This window comes from Zootoca vivipara, chromosome 9 (genome assembly GCF_963506605.1).
Source record: "Zootoca vivipara chromosome 9, rZooViv1.1, whole genome shotgun sequence".
In the NCBI taxonomy this organism is placed as follows: Eukaryota; Metazoa; Chordata; class Lepidosauria; order Squamata; family Lacertidae; genus Zootoca; species Zootoca vivipara.
The window spans coordinates 4,143,001-4,162,645 of NC_083284.1; the positions used below are offsets into that span (position 1 = coordinate 4,143,001).

The 19,645-nt window shown below is 47.2% G+C and overlaps 2 protein-coding genes across 2 annotated transcripts; both read left to right on the plus strand.

The window, feature by feature from the left end:
* Positions 1–1,279: 1,279 nt before the first annotated feature.
* Positions 1,280–4,561, plus strand: LOC118077548 (probable N-acetyltransferase camello). Its single transcript, XM_035101182.2, has 2 exons — positions 1,280–1,363; positions 2,941–4,561. The coding sequence occupies exon 2, from the start codon at positions 2,978–2,980 to the stop codon at positions 3,641–3,643; it is 666 nt and encodes a 221-aa protein (XP_034957073.2). The 5' UTR covers positions 1,280–1,363; positions 2,941–2,977; the 3' UTR covers positions 3,644–4,561.
* Positions 4,562–8,519: 3,958 nt separating this feature from the next.
* LOC118077537 (N-acetyltransferase family 8 member 3) lies at positions 8,520–12,733 on the plus strand. Its single transcript, XM_035101165.2, has 2 exons — positions 8,520–10,472; positions 11,863–12,733. Exon 2 carries the CDS (start codon positions 11,887–11,889, stop codon positions 12,556–12,558), a length of 672 nt encoding a protein of 223 aa, XP_034957056.2. The 5' UTR covers positions 8,520–10,472; positions 11,863–11,886; the 3' UTR covers positions 12,559–12,733.
* Positions 12,734–19,645: the final 6,912 nt, after the last annotated feature.

Below are 19,645 nucleotides of genomic sequence, written 5' to 3' on the forward strand. Positions count from 1 at the left end.
ATATTTCATAGAGATATCTATATCACATATATACACACACACAAATACAGTACATATTTTTAGATAGATAGATATAGATAGAGGGATATTTGAGAAGGATAAAAAATCAAGGGGCTTTGAAATCCTAAATTTGGGGAAAAGAGGATCATTTTGAGATGAATGTTGTATTTATATATTTCATGTATCTAAATCTGTATTTCATATATATATATCTGTGTTTATATATTTCATATATATATAATGAGAATTTTTAAATTGTGTGTGTGTGTGTGTACACACATACATTAAAAAATTCTCATAGATATGGTCTGAAGTTCAACATCAAAAAAACCAAGATCATGGCCACTGGTCCCATCACCTCCTGGCAAATAGAAGGGGAAGAAATGGAGGCAGTGAGAGATTTTACTTTCTTGGGCTCCTTGATCACTGCAGATGGTGACAGCAGTCATGAAATTAAAAGACGCCTGCTTCTTGGGAGAAAAGCAATGACAAACCTAGACAGCATCTTAAAAAGCAGAGACATTACCTTGCCTACAAAGGTACATATAGTTAAAGCTATGGTTTTTCCGGTAGTGATGTATGAAAGTGAGAGCTGGACCATAAAGAAGGCTGATCGCCGAAGAATGGATGCTTTGGAATTATGGTGCTGGAGGAGACTCTTGAGAGTACCATGGACTGCAAGAAGATCAAACCTATCCATTCTGAAGGAAATCAGCCCTGAGTGCTCACTGGAAGGACAGATCGTGAAGCTGAGGCTCCAATACTTTGGCCACCTCATGAGAAGAGAAGACTCCCTGGAAAAGACCCTGATGTTGGGAAAGATGGAGGGCACAAGGAGAAGGGGACGACAGAGGACGAGATGGTTGGGCAGTGTTCTCGAAGCTACGAACATGAGTTTGACCAACTGTGGGAGGCAGTGGAAGACAGGAGTGCCTGGCGTGCTCTTCTCTATGGGGTCACACAGAGTCGGACACGACTAAATGAGTAAACAACATGTGTGTGTGTAGTTTCAGATAAATGTATAGTTCATATCTATATCTCTATAAAGACAGCATAGATAGACGCACTTCTAAGGTATAAAATCCTTCTCGTAAACTCTATGGTTCCCAACATAGAGAAGGCTGAACCCTTCCTTTCCCCTCCCCTGCGCGCTGATTGGCAGCGGAGGGAGAGACCCCGCCCACCGCGCAGATCGACAAGGCTCCTCCCCTTCCCCCTCCTTATAAGCCTCCTCCCTGTGCGCTGTTCTGTGGTCGTGTTTTCCCCCGCCCCCTAAGGTCACGTGTTGCGGGGAGGCTCGTCTCCGGAATCGACGTCATCGCCAGGCGCAGGGTGGCGTGGGGCGTCGCTGCCTGAGGAGAAGGTGAGGCGGCGGGGCGGTTGGGGTTGCTATGGCGGTGGGGGGTGGGGCGAGACCCGCCGCTTTCTGGGGTGGGCGAGGGAGGCCGCCTGGAGGGTCAGGCCGGAGGGACCCCCTCAGGCAGCGAAGCAAGCCCTGCTCATGCAGTGGCCGGCCAGGTGGACCCCCAAAATAATGGGGAGCCCCCCCAAAAAAGGCAGGGCCTGAGAGTAGCAGCAACAGCATCTCTGTCCCCTCTTCCCATTCCCAGAGGCGTTTTGTTGACTCCAATGGTCTTCCTGACTGCTGCCATTATTATTATTATTATTATTATTATTATTATTATTACTGCATTACAGAGGGGAAGTGGGGGTTATTTGTTTGTTTTTGTTCTTGCTCTTGTTATGTGTTTTGTGGTTTTTTTATAAAAAAATCTTGGGTTTATATGTTGTGAACCGCCCTAAGCGCTAAGGATAAAGGGCGGTATGCGAATTAATTAAAAGCAAGCTGACTAAAGTAAAATATTCAAAAAGCTTTGGGGTTATGCGCTTAGGGGCCACCTTTGTTAGCCGCCGCTGCCTCCATCAGTTTGCCCAGTCCTCTTCTAAAGCCATCCCAAGCTGGTGTCCATCACTACCGGTACTTCATGCAGGAGCGAGTTCCATGGTTCCCCCGCCCTCCATTCTGCTCTGTCCTTTGCTGTGTCTGCTTCTTAATTATTACCACACTTACTACTTCTCCAAGGAGTTCAAGGTGGCCTGCACCATTTCATTCAATCCCAGTGACTCCGTTTAAGACGTCATGAAGTTAAACTGATTGACACTTCACAAACAACTCCAGACCAAAGTGCCTGTGCTGTCAGGTGCCCTGAAACAGCATACCTTTCACCTGTAAACTTCATGTGATTTGCTCTTGCTTGAGGTACTTCTTAATTAAGACCATTCATCTATCTAGATCAGGGTAGTCAACCTTTTTATACCTACCACCTACTAATGCATCTTACTTGATGGTAAAATTTCTTTACCGCCCACCAGTGCTCGATGGAAGGAGGATTCAGCTTGTGCCATAGAACTCCCTAATGCCCACCTAGAATCCTTAAATGCCCACTTGTGGGTGGTAGGGACCAGGTTGACAACCCCTGATCTAGATGCTTTACTTCTAGTTCAGCTCCCCTCAATGGTGCACCTGGCTGGAGTATTGTTTAGGGATTTGGGGTGGGGGGATAGGTTGTTGCTGTTACATTGTATCTCTATTTTAGATCTTATTGTGACTCATGTGGAAATTGTTCAGCTTTTTGAGGTTTCATTTATTGTTTACTAACACTTTTGTTTATGTAATATTTTATATTGTAAGCTGCCTTGAGCAAGGTTTGAACTATGGAAAGGTGGCATACAAATAAAATGTTGACTGATTGTTGGCTGTTTGGTAGGTTAGGCTGAGAGGCATCAACCAGCTCCCAGGGCCACCCAGTGAGCTTTGTGGCCAAGTGGGGATTCCACGCTGGTCTCGTCCAGGTCCTTGTCCAACACTCTCACACATATCTCTCTCTCATGTGTGTGTTTGTGTAGTAACAACCTTTCCTTTCTGTTTGTTGATTCTAGTGTTCTCCTACTAGCCTGCGTCCTCCAGTGGTGCACCATGGAGCGTTACCACATCCGCGAGTACCGCTCCGAGGACTATGAGACGGCACGCGACTTGTTTGCCACAGGCATGAGTGAGTATGTGCCCACCCTGTGCGTGCACATGCTGAAGCAGCCCTGGGTAATCCTGCTCCTGGCCTGCACCTTCTGCTTGCTGCTAACCAGCTCCAAATCGCTCCTGCTGCCCATCCTGGCCGTCACCCTGCTGCTGGCTGTCGGCCGGCAGCTCTTAGGCTACATCTGGTCCATGTACATCGACCACTGCTTGCAGGAGGACCTGCTGGACATCAAGGCTGCTTACCTGGGAGGCAAGGGCTCCTGTTTCTGGGTGGCCGAGGCAGATGAGTGTGTGGTGGCCATCGTAGGTGCCAGGCCCTCCGAGGAACACCTGGGAGAGCTCATGTTGAAGCGCATGTCGGTTCGGAAGGACTATCGCGGCCTTGGCATTGCCAAGGCCCTCTGCAGGACAGTGATCTCCTTTGCCCGAGAGCATGGTTACCAGTCTGTGGTGCTGAACACCCTCATGGTGCAGCATGAGGCCCGTGCCATGTACGAGGGCGTTGGCTTCCGCATGTATCACCACTATGTCCTGCCCACCATCTACGGCAGGTTGGCCAACTGCACCGTTTCCAAGTATCGATATGATATCCCCTCCGTGGACTGAGGGGGAGAAACCAGGGAGTGGTCGGTGGTGTCTGCCTGGGTCTGGTCTTTCATCCCATTTGTCCCTTGGACATTTGGTGTAGTTGATTATGTGGTGCCAAGAGAATTGGAAGTGGTTTGTTCTGGTGCTCAGCAAAGGGGTGTCTCCTTTTGGACTTTTCCAGTTTGCTGCAGAGGGCACTTGACAGCCAAGTTTTTAAGGAATTCTAGCAATGAAGGAAACTGTAACTAGTAATATTTCCAGAAGGATCCTTTCCTTTTTGCTTCCAAGGTGTTTGTGAGAAAATGGGGGTCCTGGTTTGGAAGGGATGTGTAACTTTACAGGACTGAGTTTTCATTGCCGAAGAAAGTGGGCTTCTCTGGTGGCCTCATCTCAGCACTTCTGAACTTGCACGGAAGCCGCTCTTTGCCTTGTTCCTTGGGAGGACTGTTGTTGGTCCAAGTGGCAAGCGACTGGCCCAAGAGCCAGAGTGCCAGGAGAGACTATTGCTGCTGTCACCAAGGGCCTTTGTTCTTTTCTTTTTTTTGCCTTCTGGGATGGGCTAAGGCCTCAGAGGCCCTTCCATCACATCACCTTGATGCAAAGATTTCTGTTTGTTTCCTCAGGGCATGCAGCACATTGAGCTCTGCATCTGATTAAATGTGCAGGAAATTCATTCTTCGTGCTCTTCAATGCAACCCAAATGCTGCTGTTTTCATAACCTCTTAACTACATTCATTTGAACTAGCTTAATAACTCCAGCAGTTGTCTTTGGCAGAGATCTGTGTCTCTGGTGTGTCCTTTGAGATGTGGTCCTACCCGAGGAGATAATACTATTCCTTCTTTGCATTCCCCACATTATGGTCGCAAAATTATGACTACTGTTTCTATAAACCAAGGGCCAATAATAAATCTCTCTCATACATTTGTACAGGGGAATGTTCTCGCAAGTTTTTCTGCCAATGCAATAATAGCAGTAATTTATCATTTATATGCCGCCCATCTGACTGCGTTGTCCCAGCCACTCTGGGTGGCTCCCAACAAAAAAACAGTAAAAGCACAATACAACATTACGCACTAAAAGCTTCCCTGAACAGGGCTGCCTCCAGATGTCTTTTAAAAATCACATAGCTATTTATCTGTTTCACATCTGCAGAGAGGGTGTTCCACAGGGCAGGCACACCTAACAAAAAGGCCCTTTGCCTCCTTCCCTGTAACCTCATCTCTTGCAAAGAGGGAACCACCAGAAGCCCCTTGGAGCTGAATCTCTGCCCAGGCTGGACGATGGGGGTGTAGATGCTCCTTTAGGTATACATGGCCAAAGCCATTTAAGACTTTAAAGGTCAGCACCAACACTTCAAATTGTGCCCGGAAACACACAGGGAGCCAATGTATGTAGTTCTTTTAGGACTGGTGTTCTATAGTTACTGCGGGTGCTCCCAGTCACTAGTCTAGCTGCCACATTCTGGATTTGTTATAGTTGTAGTCACCTTCAAAGGTAGCCCCGTGTAGAACACATTGAATTCTCGAAAAAGCAAGACACTGCTGTTGGCCTTGTGGTTGCTCTGGAAAAAGGACAAGAATCATAGAGTTGTAGAGTTGGTAAGGACCCCAAGGGTCATCTAGGCCAACCCCCTGCGGTGCAGGAATCCGACCTAAAGCATCCACTGCAGATGGCCATCCAACCTCCGTTTAAAAACTTCCAAGGAAGGAATCATAGAATCATAGAGTTGGAAGAGACCACAAGGGCCATCCAGTCCAACCCCCTGCCAAGCAGGAAACACCATCAAAGCATTCCTGACAGATGGCTGTCAAGCCTCTGCTTAAAGACCTCCAAAGAAGGAGACTCCACCACACTCCTTGGCAGCAAATTCCACTGCCGAACAGCTCTTACTGTCAGGAAGTTCTTCCTAATGTTTAGGTGGAATTTTCTTTCTTGTAGTTTGAATCCGTTGCTCCGTGTCCGCTTCTCTGGAGCAGCAGAAAACAACCTTTCTCCCTCCTCTATATGACATCCTTTTATATATTTGAACATGGTTATCATATCACCCCTTAACCTTCTCTTCTCCAGGCTAAACATACCCAGCTCCCTAAGCCGTTCCTCATAAGGCATCGTTTCCAGGCCTTTGACCATTTTGGTTGCCCTCTTCTGGACACGTTCCAGCTTATCAGTATCCTTCTTGAACTGTGGTGCCCAGAACTGGACACAATACTCCAGGTGAGGTCTGACCAGAGCAGAATACAGTGGTACTATTACTTCCCTTGATCTAGATGCTATACTCCTATTGATGCAGCCCAGAATTGCATTGGCTTTTTTAGCTGCTGCATCACACTGCTGACTCATGTCAAGTTTGTGGTCAACCAAAACTCCTAGATCCTTTTCACATGTACTGCTCTCAAGCCAGGTGTCTCCCATCCTGTATTTGTGCCTTTCATTTTTTTTGCCCAAGTGTAGTACTTTACATTTCTCCTTGTTAAAATTCATCTTGTTTGCTTTGGCCCAGTTGTCTAATCTGTTAAGGTCATTTTGAAGTGTGATCCTGTCCTCTGGGGTGTTAGCCACCCCTCCCAATTTGGTGTCATCTGCAAACTTGCTCAGGATGCCCTCAAACCCATCATCCAAGTCATTGATAAAGATGTTGAATAAGACTGGGCCCAAGACAGAACCCTGTGGCACCCCACTAGTCACTACTCTCCAGGATGAGGAGGAGCCATTGATGAGCACCCTTTGGGTTCGGTCAGTAAGCCAGCTACAAATCCACTGAATGGTAGCATTGTCTAGCCCACATTTTACCAGCTTCTTTACAAGAATATCATGGGGCACCTTGTCAAAGGCCTTGCTGAAATCAAGATAGGCTACATCCACAGCATTCCCTTCATCTACCAGGCTTGTAATTCTGTCAAAAAATGAGATCAGATTAGTCTGACATGACTTATTTTTCAGGAACCCATGCTGACTTTTAGTGATCACAGAGTTTCTTTCTAGGTGCTCACAGACTGTTTGCTTAATGATCTGCTCTAGAATCTTTCCTGGTATTGATGTCAGGCTGACTGGGCGTTAATTGTTTGGGTCCTCTCTTTTCCCCTTTTTGAAAATAGGGACAACATTTGCCCTCCTCCAGTCTGCTGGAACTTCGCCTGTTCTCCAGGAATTTTCAAAGATTATTGCCAGTGGTTCTGAAATCACCTCTGCCAGTTCTTTTAATACTCTTGGATGTAGTTCATCTGGCCCTGGAGACTTGAATACATCTAAACTAGCCAAGTATTCTTGTACTACCTCCTTACTTATCCTGGGCTGTGTTTCCCCTGCTGAATCATCTGCTCCATATTCTTCAGGTCGGGCGTTTTTTTCTTTCTTGGAGAAGACTGAGGCAAAGAAGGCATTGAGGAGTTCTGCCCTTTCTCTGTCCCCTGTTTGCATTTCACCATCTTCTCCTCTGAGTGACCCCACTGTTTCCTTGTTCTTCCTTTTGCTACGGACATACCCATAAAAGCCCTTTTTGTTGCTTTTAACCTCTCTGGCGAGCCTGAGTTCATTCTGTGCTTTAGCTTTTCTGACTTTGTCTCTACACGTGCTGGCTATATGTTTGAATTCCTCTCTGGAGATTTCCCTCCTTTTCCATTTTTTGTACATATCCCTTTTAAATCTTAACTCAGTCAAAAGTTCTTTAGATAGCCAGCCTGGCTTCTTTAGGCACCTTCCATGTTTCCGTCTCATTGGTATTGCCTGAAGTTGTGCTTTTAATATCTCCCTTTTAACAAACTCCCAACCATCATGAACTCCCTTCCCTTTTAGTATTACTGTCCATGGGATTTCACCCAGCGTTTCCCTAAGTTTTCTGAAGTCGGCTTTCTTAAAGTCTAGAATTTGGACCTTAGTATGCTTGGTTGCTCCTTTCCGCTGGATAATAAACTCCAGAAGAGCATGGTCACTCCCACCTAATGATCCTGCCACTTCTACCCCACTAACCAAGTCATCACTATTGGTTAGGACCAGATCTAAAATGGCTGATCCTCTTGTTGCTTCTCCCACTTTCTGGACAATGAAGTTGTCTGCAAGGCCAGTGAGGAATCTGTTCGACCTTATGCTCTTGGCTGAGTTTGACATCCAACAAATATCAGGATAGTTGAAATCCCCCATTACTACTATCTCACTTCCTTTGGAATGCTTGGCCATCTGTTCCAGGAAGGCATCATCTGTGTCCTCAGTTTGGCTTGGGGATCTATAGTAAACTCCCACAATGAGATCACTGTTGTTTTTCTCTCCCTTAATTTTGACCCAGATACTCTCAATTTGGCTTTGAAGTTTTAAATCCTGGATCTCTTCACAGGTATACATATCCCTAACATATAAAGCTACTCCTCCTCCTTTCCTGTTTGGTCTATTTCTCTTAAATAGATTGTATCCCTCTATTACTACATTCCAGTCATGAGACTCATCCCACCAGGTTTCAGTGATGCCTATTATGTCATATTTAGTTTGCTGTACCAAGAGCTCAAGTTCATCTTGTTTATTTCCCATGCTCTGTGCATTAGTATACAGACATTGAAGACCGTTGATCATTCCCCCATGTCTCTTATTTAAGGATATTTTCGTCCCACCACTAGGTCTGCATGCTGCTTGCTCCATTTGGTCCTTGACATTTGGATGATCATCTTCAGCATTTGATAGACTCCTACCTTCAGGACCACTGTCTCCCTCCCCCACATAAGTCAGTTTAAAGCCCTCCTGATGAGGTTTTTGAGTTTTGTGGCAAAAACATTCCTCCCAACTTTTGTGAGGTGCAGCCCATCACTTGCCAGAAGTCCATCTTCAAGAAACTGCAGACCGTGATCTAGGAATCCAAACCGTTCCTGTTTGCACCATTTGCGAAGCCAGTTGTTCACTTCCCCTATTTTTCCCTCTCTCCCATTCTGGAGAGGGAGCCCATTCTACTGTCAAGCGGCTCTTGCTGTTAGAATGTTCTTCCTGATGTTTAGTTGGAATCTTTGTTTCTTGAAGGCGTTGGTCCGCGTCTTACCCTCCAGAGCAGGAGCAAACAAGCTTGTTCCCTCTACTATGTGGTCTATTTAGCTCAACTGACTGGCAGGGGTTCTTCATGATTTCAGAAAGGAGCTTTGCCTAGCCCTACCTAGAGATGCCACCGGGGATTGAACCTGGGACCTTTTGCATGAAATGCAGATGTTCCACCACTGAGCCAAGCGCCTTCCTGTCAAAAGTGTGAGGGGGAAGGCTGGGCCGGGGGGGGGGGGTCGTGTTGTGCATCAATTGGACACAAGTAAAATGGTCCCCATCTGTATTTTAAAGATCTAAGAGCCTATATTTCCACACTGCTGTATGTTTTGTGATTCTAAATCTCTGCTGGGCTTCTCTCACCAACAAATACTTGCACCAAACCTTGTTCTTGCCATCCAGGAATTCTTTCTATACACTTACATTTTGCACCAACAGAATTAACAGCAAGACTTTCAAAAAGTTAAAATAATAATAGACTAAAAACAGATTAAAACTCCTACCAACTTTCTAAGCACCTGGGCTGGCATGCCTGAATGAAAACGTTTGACGCAGGCACTGAAAAGTGAAGGCGCCTGGCCTGATACATTCTCTTTTGCTCCCTAAAAAATATTGAGGAGCCATAGCTGGCTTCTTGAGAGAGTTGGTTGCCGCATGTCTATCACCAGTGATCAGAAAGGCTGCATCTTCCAGAAGGGTTTCCTACTGCCTGCCCCAGGGTTTAGGGTGTGCACATTTTCTCCACCTTTGAGTTACAGGATACAGCCTCATACGAGTCGAAGTGGTACAGCGAGTTACTTTCATTTGTTTTATTTCGTAAAATTTATATACCACTTTGACTGTAGGAAAAAATATCATAGAATCATAGTTGGAAGAGATCACAAGGGCCATCCAGTCCAAGCCCCTGCCAAGCAGGAAACACCATCAAAAGAGGTTTACAAAAAAGAGAACATAAACATCATTTTTAAAAAATCAGCTGTAATTTTTAAAAAGTAAAAGCCACAATAAAATAGACTAAAACAAATTAAAACTCATTCAAACTTCTGGGTAGGAATGACTTCCGCAGGCGCCAAAAAGAACAGTAATGACTCCTGCCTGATATCAATCGGCAGGGAGTTCCAAAGTGTAGATTTATTTACAATCAGGTTCTTGCAAATGCAGAACGGGGCCAGTTTTGCCATTCAAGTGGTCGACTGGGTGCAGGTGGGGCAATCCGACCTCGCAAGCAAACTGGTCCCAAGTTGTTAAGGGCCTTATATGCCCTCAAGTAACACCTTGAGCTTGGCCAGGTAGCAAGCAGGTGGACCACCGCTGCAGACCTCTGTGAGCTTTGAGCAAATGAAGGCGCCCAGAAGGGCTTTTTTTCCTCCTTAAAAGCTTCAAGGGAGGAACTTCCACATCCTCTTGAAGACGAGCCAGCTTTGCAACCTCACGATTGCAGCGGGAGGCAGGGAGGCGTGCAGTGGGTGGGTGGGATCTGGTATCGGAGCACCGTGCAGGGGCTGGTGCATAGCTGCCAAGTTATCCCTTTTTTTAAGGGAAATTCCATTATGCCGAATAGGCTTCCTCGCGAGAAAAGGGGAAACTTGGCAGCTATGGGCTGGTGTGCGGGGAATAATCCCTGCTTGCCTGGAGGAAGGAGCAGGCTCGCTCTCCGCCTTGAGCTTGCGTGCAGCCTGGTTTCTGGTTGGCTGATCCCGGAGGAGGCGGAAGAGAAGAATCGCTCCCTGGCAGCTGCCCAGTTTGCGAAACCAGCTGCAGGCAGAGAAGGGAGAAGGCGGATTGGAGGTCCTGCTGCGATCAGGAGTTCAGGACTGCTCACGCACCTGGCAGCAGGTAAGAGAAAGAAGAGAGGTGTGCACTGGAGGTATCAGGTATATCACATAAGCGGAGCCTGCTGGATCAGGCCAGCATCCCACCGAAGCCAGCATCCTAGGTGGCCAGCTAGATGCCTGTAGGCGTAGGAAACCCTGAGGCGGCCTCAGGTTCAAATGAACTTCAAATCCCGAATCTCCTATTAAAAGGGCGAGATATAAATGCAATGCATGACCGGAGACACGCTTTGCATGCCTAGGGTCCCTTGTTTCACGCGCAGGAAGCCCTGCTCTCCCCCCCCCCCCCCGGAGATGCCCGTTGGCAGGAGATGGCATCCCAGACGCCTCTGGAATTGCAAATGACCCAGCAATGAACCTGTTTGGACTTTCCCCCCCAATCCTAAAATGACTCAGAGCCGCCCAGCCCTAATCCTTGCAGATGGGGGGGGAGGGGGGAGTGTAGGGGGCAAAGTCTTGTTGCTGCAATGGAATGCAAGAGTAATCTGATCTTGATGGGGATGAAAGGGAGGGGGAGGGTGTCCCCACCCATTTTAATTTCTTGCCTTGCATACCACCAACAGATTACTTTGGGTGCTTCAACCCCCCCCCCACCCTGCCAATAAATAAAGTTTAATATTTAACCAACTGCTTCTATGGGTCTCCTTCTGGGATGGGTCAAAAGGTTTCTTGCCCTCCGCTCTCAATGCACCTCCAATTTGTTTCCGTTTCAATAAATAAATTTAAAAATCTATTTTAAAATCAATGGGTTGCTTTTGGGGGGGGGAGTCAGGCTCCGACTGCTACCCCACCAAAAACTTTTTATCGGTGCCCCCCACTCACAAAAATGTATCCATAAAAAATGAGTTTTGTGACACACCACCCAAAATGTGTGTGTCCTCTTTTATTTTTTTTAAGGGCTTGAAAATACTGGAGGTGATTGGGAAGTCTGCTGCAAAGCAACTTTAAGAACTGGACTTATTGCCCTACTCAGTTTTGCTCATCACTTGGGCTACTTTGACATGAACCTGCCCCCCATTCAAAAGCTGGCCATGGGTCATGGTGCTCCTAAGCTCCCCAAAAGTCTACTCCCACTCCCCGAATAGGCTGCCCTGTTGGCATCTGTCTGTTTTGGGTGACGATGGAGGTGTGTGTGGCTATGATTTGGTAGATTGAAAACGGGAGAAGCAACTCTGGGGAAAGGCGTGGGAGGTCAACAAAAATAAACTTAATAAAATACAATTGACAAAAAGTAATCTCCTCCCATGTCCCCCTTGCCTCTTTCTGCCCCCCTAAGTAGTCCCACTGCCCCCAAGAGGGATGGCCACTTTAAAGGCTCCCCCAATCCGCTTGAAACGAGCAATTAGTCCCACCCACCCGAGGAAATCTGACAAGCCGTTTGTTCTGTTTCCCAGGGAGACAGAGAAGGCGAATTCAAGATGGGCAAGTACCACATTCGCAGGTATGAAGATCGGGACTACGAAGCCGCCCGTACCATGTTCTCCCGGGGCATCAACGAACATGCTCCTGCGGGTTTCCGGCATGTTCTCTCTAGCCCCCGGACCCACCTGTTGCTCCTGGCCGTGCTCCTCACAACCTACCTGGGCTCCTCTTCCCTCCTCCTTTCCCTTGGTGCCGTGGCTACCCTGTTGGCCGTGGGCTGGATTTTAATGAAGGGCTTCTGGGCGGAGTACGTGCATGAGGCCCTCGCCAGCGACATGAAGGACATCCGCCAGGCCTACCTGGTGCCCAAGGACTGCAACTTCTGGGTGGCAGAGGCTGGCGGCGAAGTGGCGGGCATCGTCGCTGCCACCCACCCGGAAGACCCGTCTCTGCGTGGCAGGGCACTGGAGCTGAAGCGCATGTCTGTGGCAAAGGAGCACCGGGGCCACGGACTCAGCAAGGCTCTCACGAGGACGGTGCTCCTCTTCGCCCAGGAGCACGGGTACAAGGAGGTGGTGCTGGGCACCTCCATGGTGCAAGTGGCGGCACAGCGGACGTACGAGGGCTTGGGCTTCCGCAGAGTCAAAGAGATATTCCCCACCGTCCTCTGTAAGCTCCTGCGGTTCTACATCTACATCTACCGCTACGAGATTGGAGGATCTCACTGACGCCGGCAACCCAGGGACCAGAGGGGACCTGCCTCGCCTCATGGAGGAAGAGACTGTGGCCTGTTTGCAGACAGGTGCCAACTAGGGATGAGGGAGATAGTTGATCCGATGAGTCTTAAAATTGAGCCTACCTAACATGCACTGATTTGCTCAAATATGCACATACTAGCAACTGTTAGTGAAAATAACCAGGGATTTTTTTCCCCCAGCTGGAACTAACCAGAACTCAGCTCTGGCACCTATCCGGTGGATGCCATTTCCATTACAAGAGAAAGAGTTCATGGTGAGTTCCAGCACCTCTTTTTCACGAAAAATAGCACTGAAGAAAACCGCACAGAAATGCCTTTGATTTTGCTTTGCCAAGAATGTGTATATTAGGGAGAGATTCGCAACAGAATGTTAATGAATTTTCTACAGGACTTTCACAATAAATGAATATGCAAACTGACGTGGAAATGCTGAGAACTGATGACTGGGGAAAATGAGACTCAAAACTGACGTATTTCATGGACCAGTTGGATGCAGAGGAATAGTGGGAGGAACCAGCCAGGGAACCCCCACGGGAAGAGGGCTCAGAGCCCGGGGATTGGCAATGGGAAGATCATGAGTGGTCAGAGGGAGAAGACGGGGAAAGAGGTGGTGTCGGAAGCTGAGGAGGTAACAGGGCTTAGTGAGCTGGGAGAGTCTGTGCCAGAGAGAGGACCAGAATCAGGGGCAGAAGAGGAAGCAGGCCAGGGGAGGAGGGAGGCCAAGAGGCAGAGATGGTGCGGAGTCACGGGTGTCTCCCTCTCCTGCTGAGACAAGCTCCCCTCCCCACTGGTCTCCTAGGAGAGGGGGTTGGACTGGATGGCCCTTGTGGTCTCTTCCAACTCTATGATTCTATGATTCTATGAAAAGGTTTGAGAAGTGGGCAATGTGCAGACACAGTCTCTGATTGCTTGGGAAACTGGGCCTTGGCCCAGTATACCCGAAGGAGCGTCTCCACCCCCCATTATTCTGCCTGGGATCCACTGAGATCCAGCGCTGAGGGCCTTCTGGCGGTTCCCTCACTGCGAGAAGCAAAGCTACAGGGAACCAGGCAGAGGGCCTTCTCGGTAGTGGCACCCACCCTGTGGAACGCCCTCCCATCAGATGTCAAAGAGATAAATAACTACCTGGCATTTAGAAGACACCTGAAGGCAGCCCTGTTCAGGGAAGTTTTTAACGTGTGACATTTTAATGTATTTTAAATTTTTGTTGGAAGCTGCCCAGAGACCGGCGCTTATAGAAGCTGCATTGGCCTCGTTTGACCAGCGTTAGATTCCCTTCTCAGCTGGCAGCCAAGTTAAAACCTCGTCAGAGATCCTTCTGCTCTTCCCTTCCCAGTTAAGCCACCCATTAGCCTGAGCTGCAGGCCTGCAGGAAGAGCAGACCAAAACAAAAGTTACCATCTTCATCACAGGTCATGAGTTCCACAACAAAAGTGGGTTTTTGCAAGCCCTTAAGGTTGTTAAGAGACCTCAAGCCTGGAAGGAGAAACAGCCCACCAGCTAGGCAATGGTCAGAAGACCTTGTTGCCCTTCCTGCAGAATCATAGAACTTTAGAGTTGGAAGGGACCCCATGGGTCATCTAGTCCAACCCCCTACAATGCAGCAATCTCATTTGAACACATTTCTTATCAATGCAATCTCATGTGGATACCCACTTGGACACTTTACACCAATGTGTATGTTTCAATTAAGGTGGGCTGCTAATGGATACAGTATTTTTAACCTGGCTGATAAGTTCTGCCCCCCCCTCTAAACTCCCCACCTGCTGTCTGTTTTTCTCCTCTATTCTTTGTTCAAATCGGTTTTTAGAAAATTGAAAAAAGCAGGCCACAGATTCTTGGGAGTCCTGCCTGCCCGTGAGTCTCTGGGAGCCCCCAGTGTAGGATTCCTGGAAGGAGATTTTGAACAGAGGGGGAAACCAGATGAGTTAAACCCAAATGCAGACGACCTGTCTGGCTCTCCGCACAATTTGATGCTCTGAGGCAGGACCAGCCAGCAGCCCATCATAAAGCTGGCATTTTGGGGTTGGCACACTTCCAACAGGGGGTTCCTCATGCAGCCTGCTACAAGATCATTTTTAGCTGGCGACGCTGCCAGGGATTTTACCTGGGACCCTCTGCCTGCGGAGTAACCCAGTGTTAATGTGCAGGGGTCCTTCCCTGGCCATGCTCTGGAACGGAAACCCTTCTCCATGATGTCTGGTTCTCCTTGAATTGGGGGGGGGGAAGTGGAGGGACCTCCAGGCTTAAGCTACTGTGTGGAAAATAGCCTTCAGGTCCCGTGCTGGCAAGTTAACGCCATGCAGGGCCTCCACTTCCTCCATTGTGGCTCACAACACCCACAAGCCTGGAGATTGGGTGGAAGATGGATGAAAGCCGGGGGGGGAGGCAGAGGGTGGGTACTTGTGTGAACAGGTGAGTCTGTGTGCCACCCACTTTTTGCTCCGTCCTTTCACTCTCTCCTAAGCAAATGCAATGGTGGGGACGCAGGAGAGGGCCTTCTCGGTGGTGGCTCCCAAACTATAGAGTTCCCTCCCTAGAGAAGCTAGACTGGCTCCCTCCATATTGTCCTTCCACTGGCAGGTGGAGACTTTCTTGTTCCAACAAAGCTTTGGGAAACTGACTGGGTTTTTTTAATGAAAGGGCTATTAATAGGGGTTTTTTTATCTGCACTTTAAGAGATCTGTATTTTACATTGTTTTAGTTCTACTAGCGTTCAGTTGCTTTGCACTGGTTGCCTTTGATACGTTCTTGGCTTTTTGCAGTTCATCCGTGTCCTTTCCATTTGTGCGAACCGTCTCGCAAAAAGGTGGGATACATAAATAAATATAATAACAACCCCCACCCCAAAGGCACTTTAACTCTCTGCTTTTGGGTCCCTCCTCTCCCATGGACTTGTTTCACACCACACTGTCTCTCAGTTCTCCACCTGTAAAATGGGGACATTTTCACTGCAAGGACAAACAGCCCTCCTCTAAACAGAAAGACAAAAAGAAGATTACCAAACACACTTTTATCATAGTATTTCCTTTCAGAGAGAAAAATGCTGCCTTTGTGAAACAGCTTTTTCTCCTCAAAAATCTGTTCTCCTTTCAGATAATGCATTTGTACGGCTTGAGAGCAGTACATGTGAAAAGGATCTAGGAGTCTTGGTAGACCACAAACTTGACATGAGTCAGCAGTGTGATGCAGCAGCTAAAAAAGCCAATGCAATTCTGGGCTGCATCAATAGGAGTATAGCATCTAGATCAAGGGAAGTAATAGTACCACTGTATTCTGCTCTGGTCAGACCTCAGCTGGAGTACTGTGTCCAGTTCTGGGCACCACAGTTCAAGAAGGATACTGACAAGCTGGAACGTGTCCAGAAGAGGGCAACCAAAATGGTCAAAGGCCTGGAAACGATGCCTTATGAGGAACGGCTTAGGGAGCTGGGTATGTTTAGCCTGGAGAAGAGAAGGTTAAGGGGTGATATGATTGTTGTTGTTTAGTCGTTTAGTCGTGTCCGACTCTTCGTGACCCCATGGACCATAGCACGCCAGGCACTCCTGTCCTGCACTGCCTCCCGCAGTTTGGTCAAACTCATGTTCGTAGCTTCGAGAACACTGTCCAACCATCTTGTCCTCTGTCGTCCCCTTCTCCTAGTGCCCTCAATCTTTCCCAACATCAGGGTCTTTTCCAAGGATTCTTCTCTTCTCATGAGGTGGCCAAAGTATTGGAGCCTCAGCTTCACGATCTGTCCTTCCAGGGAGCACTCAGGGCTGATTTCCTTAAGAATGGATAGGTTTGATCTTCTAGCAGTCCATGTGACTCTCAAGAGTCTCCTCCAGCACCATAATTCAAAAGCATCAATTCTTCGACGATCAGCCTTCTTTATGGTCCAGCTCTCACTTCCATACATCACTACTGGGAAAACCATAGCTTTAACTATACGGACCTTTGTCGGCAAAGTGATGTCTCTGCTTTTTAAGATGCTGTCTAGGTTTGTCATTGCTTTTGTCCCAAGAAGCAGGCGTCTTTTAATTTCGTGACTGCTGTCACCATCTGCAGTGCTCAAGGAGCCCAAGAAAGTAAAATCTCTCACTGCCTCCATTTCTTCCCCTTCTATTTGCCAGGAGGTGATGGGACCAGTGGCCATGATCTTGGTTTTTTTGATGTTGAGCTTCAGACCATATTTTGCGCTCTCCTCTTTCACCCTCATTAAAAGGTTCTTTAATTCCTCCTCGCTTTCTGCCATCAAGGTTGTGTCATCTGCATATCTGAGGTTGTTGATATTTCTTCCGGCAATCTTAATTCCGGCTTGGGATTCATCTAGTCCAGCCTTTCGCATGATGAATTCTGCATATAAGTTAAATAAGCAGGGAGACAATATACAACCTTGTCGTACTCCTTTTCCAATTTTGAACCAATCAGTTGTTCCATATCCAGTTCTAACTGTAGCTTCTTGTCCCACATAGAGATTTCTCAGGAGACAGATGAGGTGATCAGGCACTCCCATTTCTTTAAGAACTTGCCATAGTTTGCTGTGGTCGACACAGTCAAAGGCTTTTGCATAGTCAATGAAGCAGAAGTAGACATTTTTCTGGAACTCTCTAGCTTTCTCCATAATCCAGCGCATGTTTGCTATTTGGTCTCTGGTTCCTCTGCCCTTTCGAAATCCAGCTTGCACTTCTGGGAGTTCTCAGTCCACATACTGCCTAAGCCTGCCTTGTAGAATTTTAAGCATAACCTTGCTAGCGTGTGAAATGAGCGCAATTGTGCGGTAGTTGGAGCATTCTTTGGCACTGCCCTTCTTTGGAATTGGGATGTAGACTGATCTTCTCCAATCCTCTGGCCATTGCTGAGTTTTCCAAACTTGCTGGCATATTGGGTGTAGCACCTTAACAGCATCATCTTTTAAAATTTTAAATAGTTCAGCTGGAGTATCATCACTTCCACTGGCCTTGTTATTAGCAATGCTTTCTAAGGCCCATTTGACTTCACTCTCCAAGATGTCTGGCTCAAGGTCAGCAACCACACTACCTGGGGTGTATGAGACCTCCATATCTTTCTGGTATAATTCCTCTGTGTATTCTTGCCACCTCTTCTTGATGTCTTCTGCTTCTGTTAGGTCCTTACCACTTTTGTCCTTGATTATGGTAATCTTTGTACGAAATGTTCCTTTCATATCTCCAATTTTCTTGAACAGATCTCTGGTTTTCCCCATTCTATTGTTTTCCTCTATTTCTTTGCATTGCTCATTTAAGAAGACCCTCTTGTCTCTCCTTGCTGTTTTTTGGAAATCTGCATTCAGTTTCCTGTATCTTTCCCTATCTCCCTTGCATTTTGCTTGCCTCCTCTCCTCCGCTATTTGTAAGGCCTCCTTGGATAGCCATTTTGCTTTCTTGCATTTCCTTTTCCTTGGGATGGTTTTCGTTGCTGCCTCCTGTATAATGTTACGAGCCTCCATCCATAGTTCTTCAGGCACTCTGTCCACCAAATCTAAATCCTTAAACCTGTTCCTCACTTCCACTGTGTATTCATAAGGGATTTGATTCAGATTGTATCTTACTGGCCCAGTGGTTTTTCCTACTTTCTTCAGTTTAAGCTGGAATTTTGCTATAAGAAGCTGATGATCTGAGTTACAGTCCGCTCCAGGTCTTGTTTTTGCTGACTGTATAGAGCTTCTCCATCTTTGGCTGCAGAGAATATAATCAATCTGATTTCGATGCTGCCCATTTGGTGATATCCATGTGTAGAGTCGTCTCTTGTGTTGTTGGAAGAGAGTGTTTGTGATGACCAGCTTGTTCTCTTGACAGAACTCTATTAGCCTTTGCCCTGCTTCATTTTGAACTCCAAGGCCAAACTTGCCAGTTGTTCCTTTTATCTCTTGATTCCCTACTTTAGCATTCCAATCCCCTGTAATGAGAAGAACATCCTTCTTTGGTGTCATTTCTAGAAGGTGTTGTAGGTCTTCATAGAATTGGTCAATTTCACTTTCTTCAGCACCGGTAGTTGGTGCATAAACTTGGATTACTGTGATGTTAAAAGGTCTGCCTTGGATTCGTATCGAGATCATTCTGTCATTTTTGAGATTGCATCCCATTACAGCTTTTGCCACTCTTTTGTTGACTATGAGGGCCACTCCATTTCTGCTACAGGATTCTTGCCCACAGTAGTAGATATGATAGTCACCCGAACTGAATTCGCCCATTCCCTTCCATTTTAGTTCACTGATGCCCAGGATGTCGATATTTATTCTTGTCATCTCATTTTTGACCACATCCAGCTTACCTCCACTCATGGTTCTTACATTCCAGGTTCCTATGCAATATTTTTCTTTACAGCATCGGACTTTCCTTTCGCTTCCAGGCATATCCGCAACTGAGCGTCCTTTCGGCTTTGGCCCAGCCGCTTCATCAGCTCTGAATCTACTTGTACTTGTCCTCCGCTCTTCCTCAGTAGCATGTTGGACGCCTTCCGACCTGAGGGGCTCATCTTCCAGCGTCATAACTTTTATATGCCTGTTGTCTTTGTCCATGGAGTTTTCTTGGCAGGGATACTGGAGTGGCTTGCCAGTTCCCTCTCCAGGTGGATCACGTTTAGTCAAAACTCTCCACTATGACCTGTCCATCTTGGGTGGCCCTGCATGGCATAGCTCATAGCTTCTCTGAGTTATTCAAGCCCCTTCGCCACGACAAGGCATTGATCCATGAAGGGGTGATATGATAGGCATGTTCAAATATATGATAGGATGTCATATAGAAGAGGATGAAAGGTTATTTTCTGCTGCTCCAGAGAAGCGGACACGGAGCAATGGATTCAAGCTACAAGAAAGAAGAGTCCACCTAAACATTAGGAAGAACTTCCTGACAGTAAGCTGTTTGGCAGTGGAATTTGCTGTCAATGAGTGTGGTGGAGTCTCCTTCTTTGGAGGTCTTTAAGCAGAGGCTTGACAGACATATGTCAAGAATGCTTTGATGGTGTTTCCTGCTTGGCAGGGGGTTGGACTGGATGGCCCTTGTGGTCTCTTCCAACTCTATGATTCTATGATTTCACTCCAACAGGCCCCAGCTGGGTTT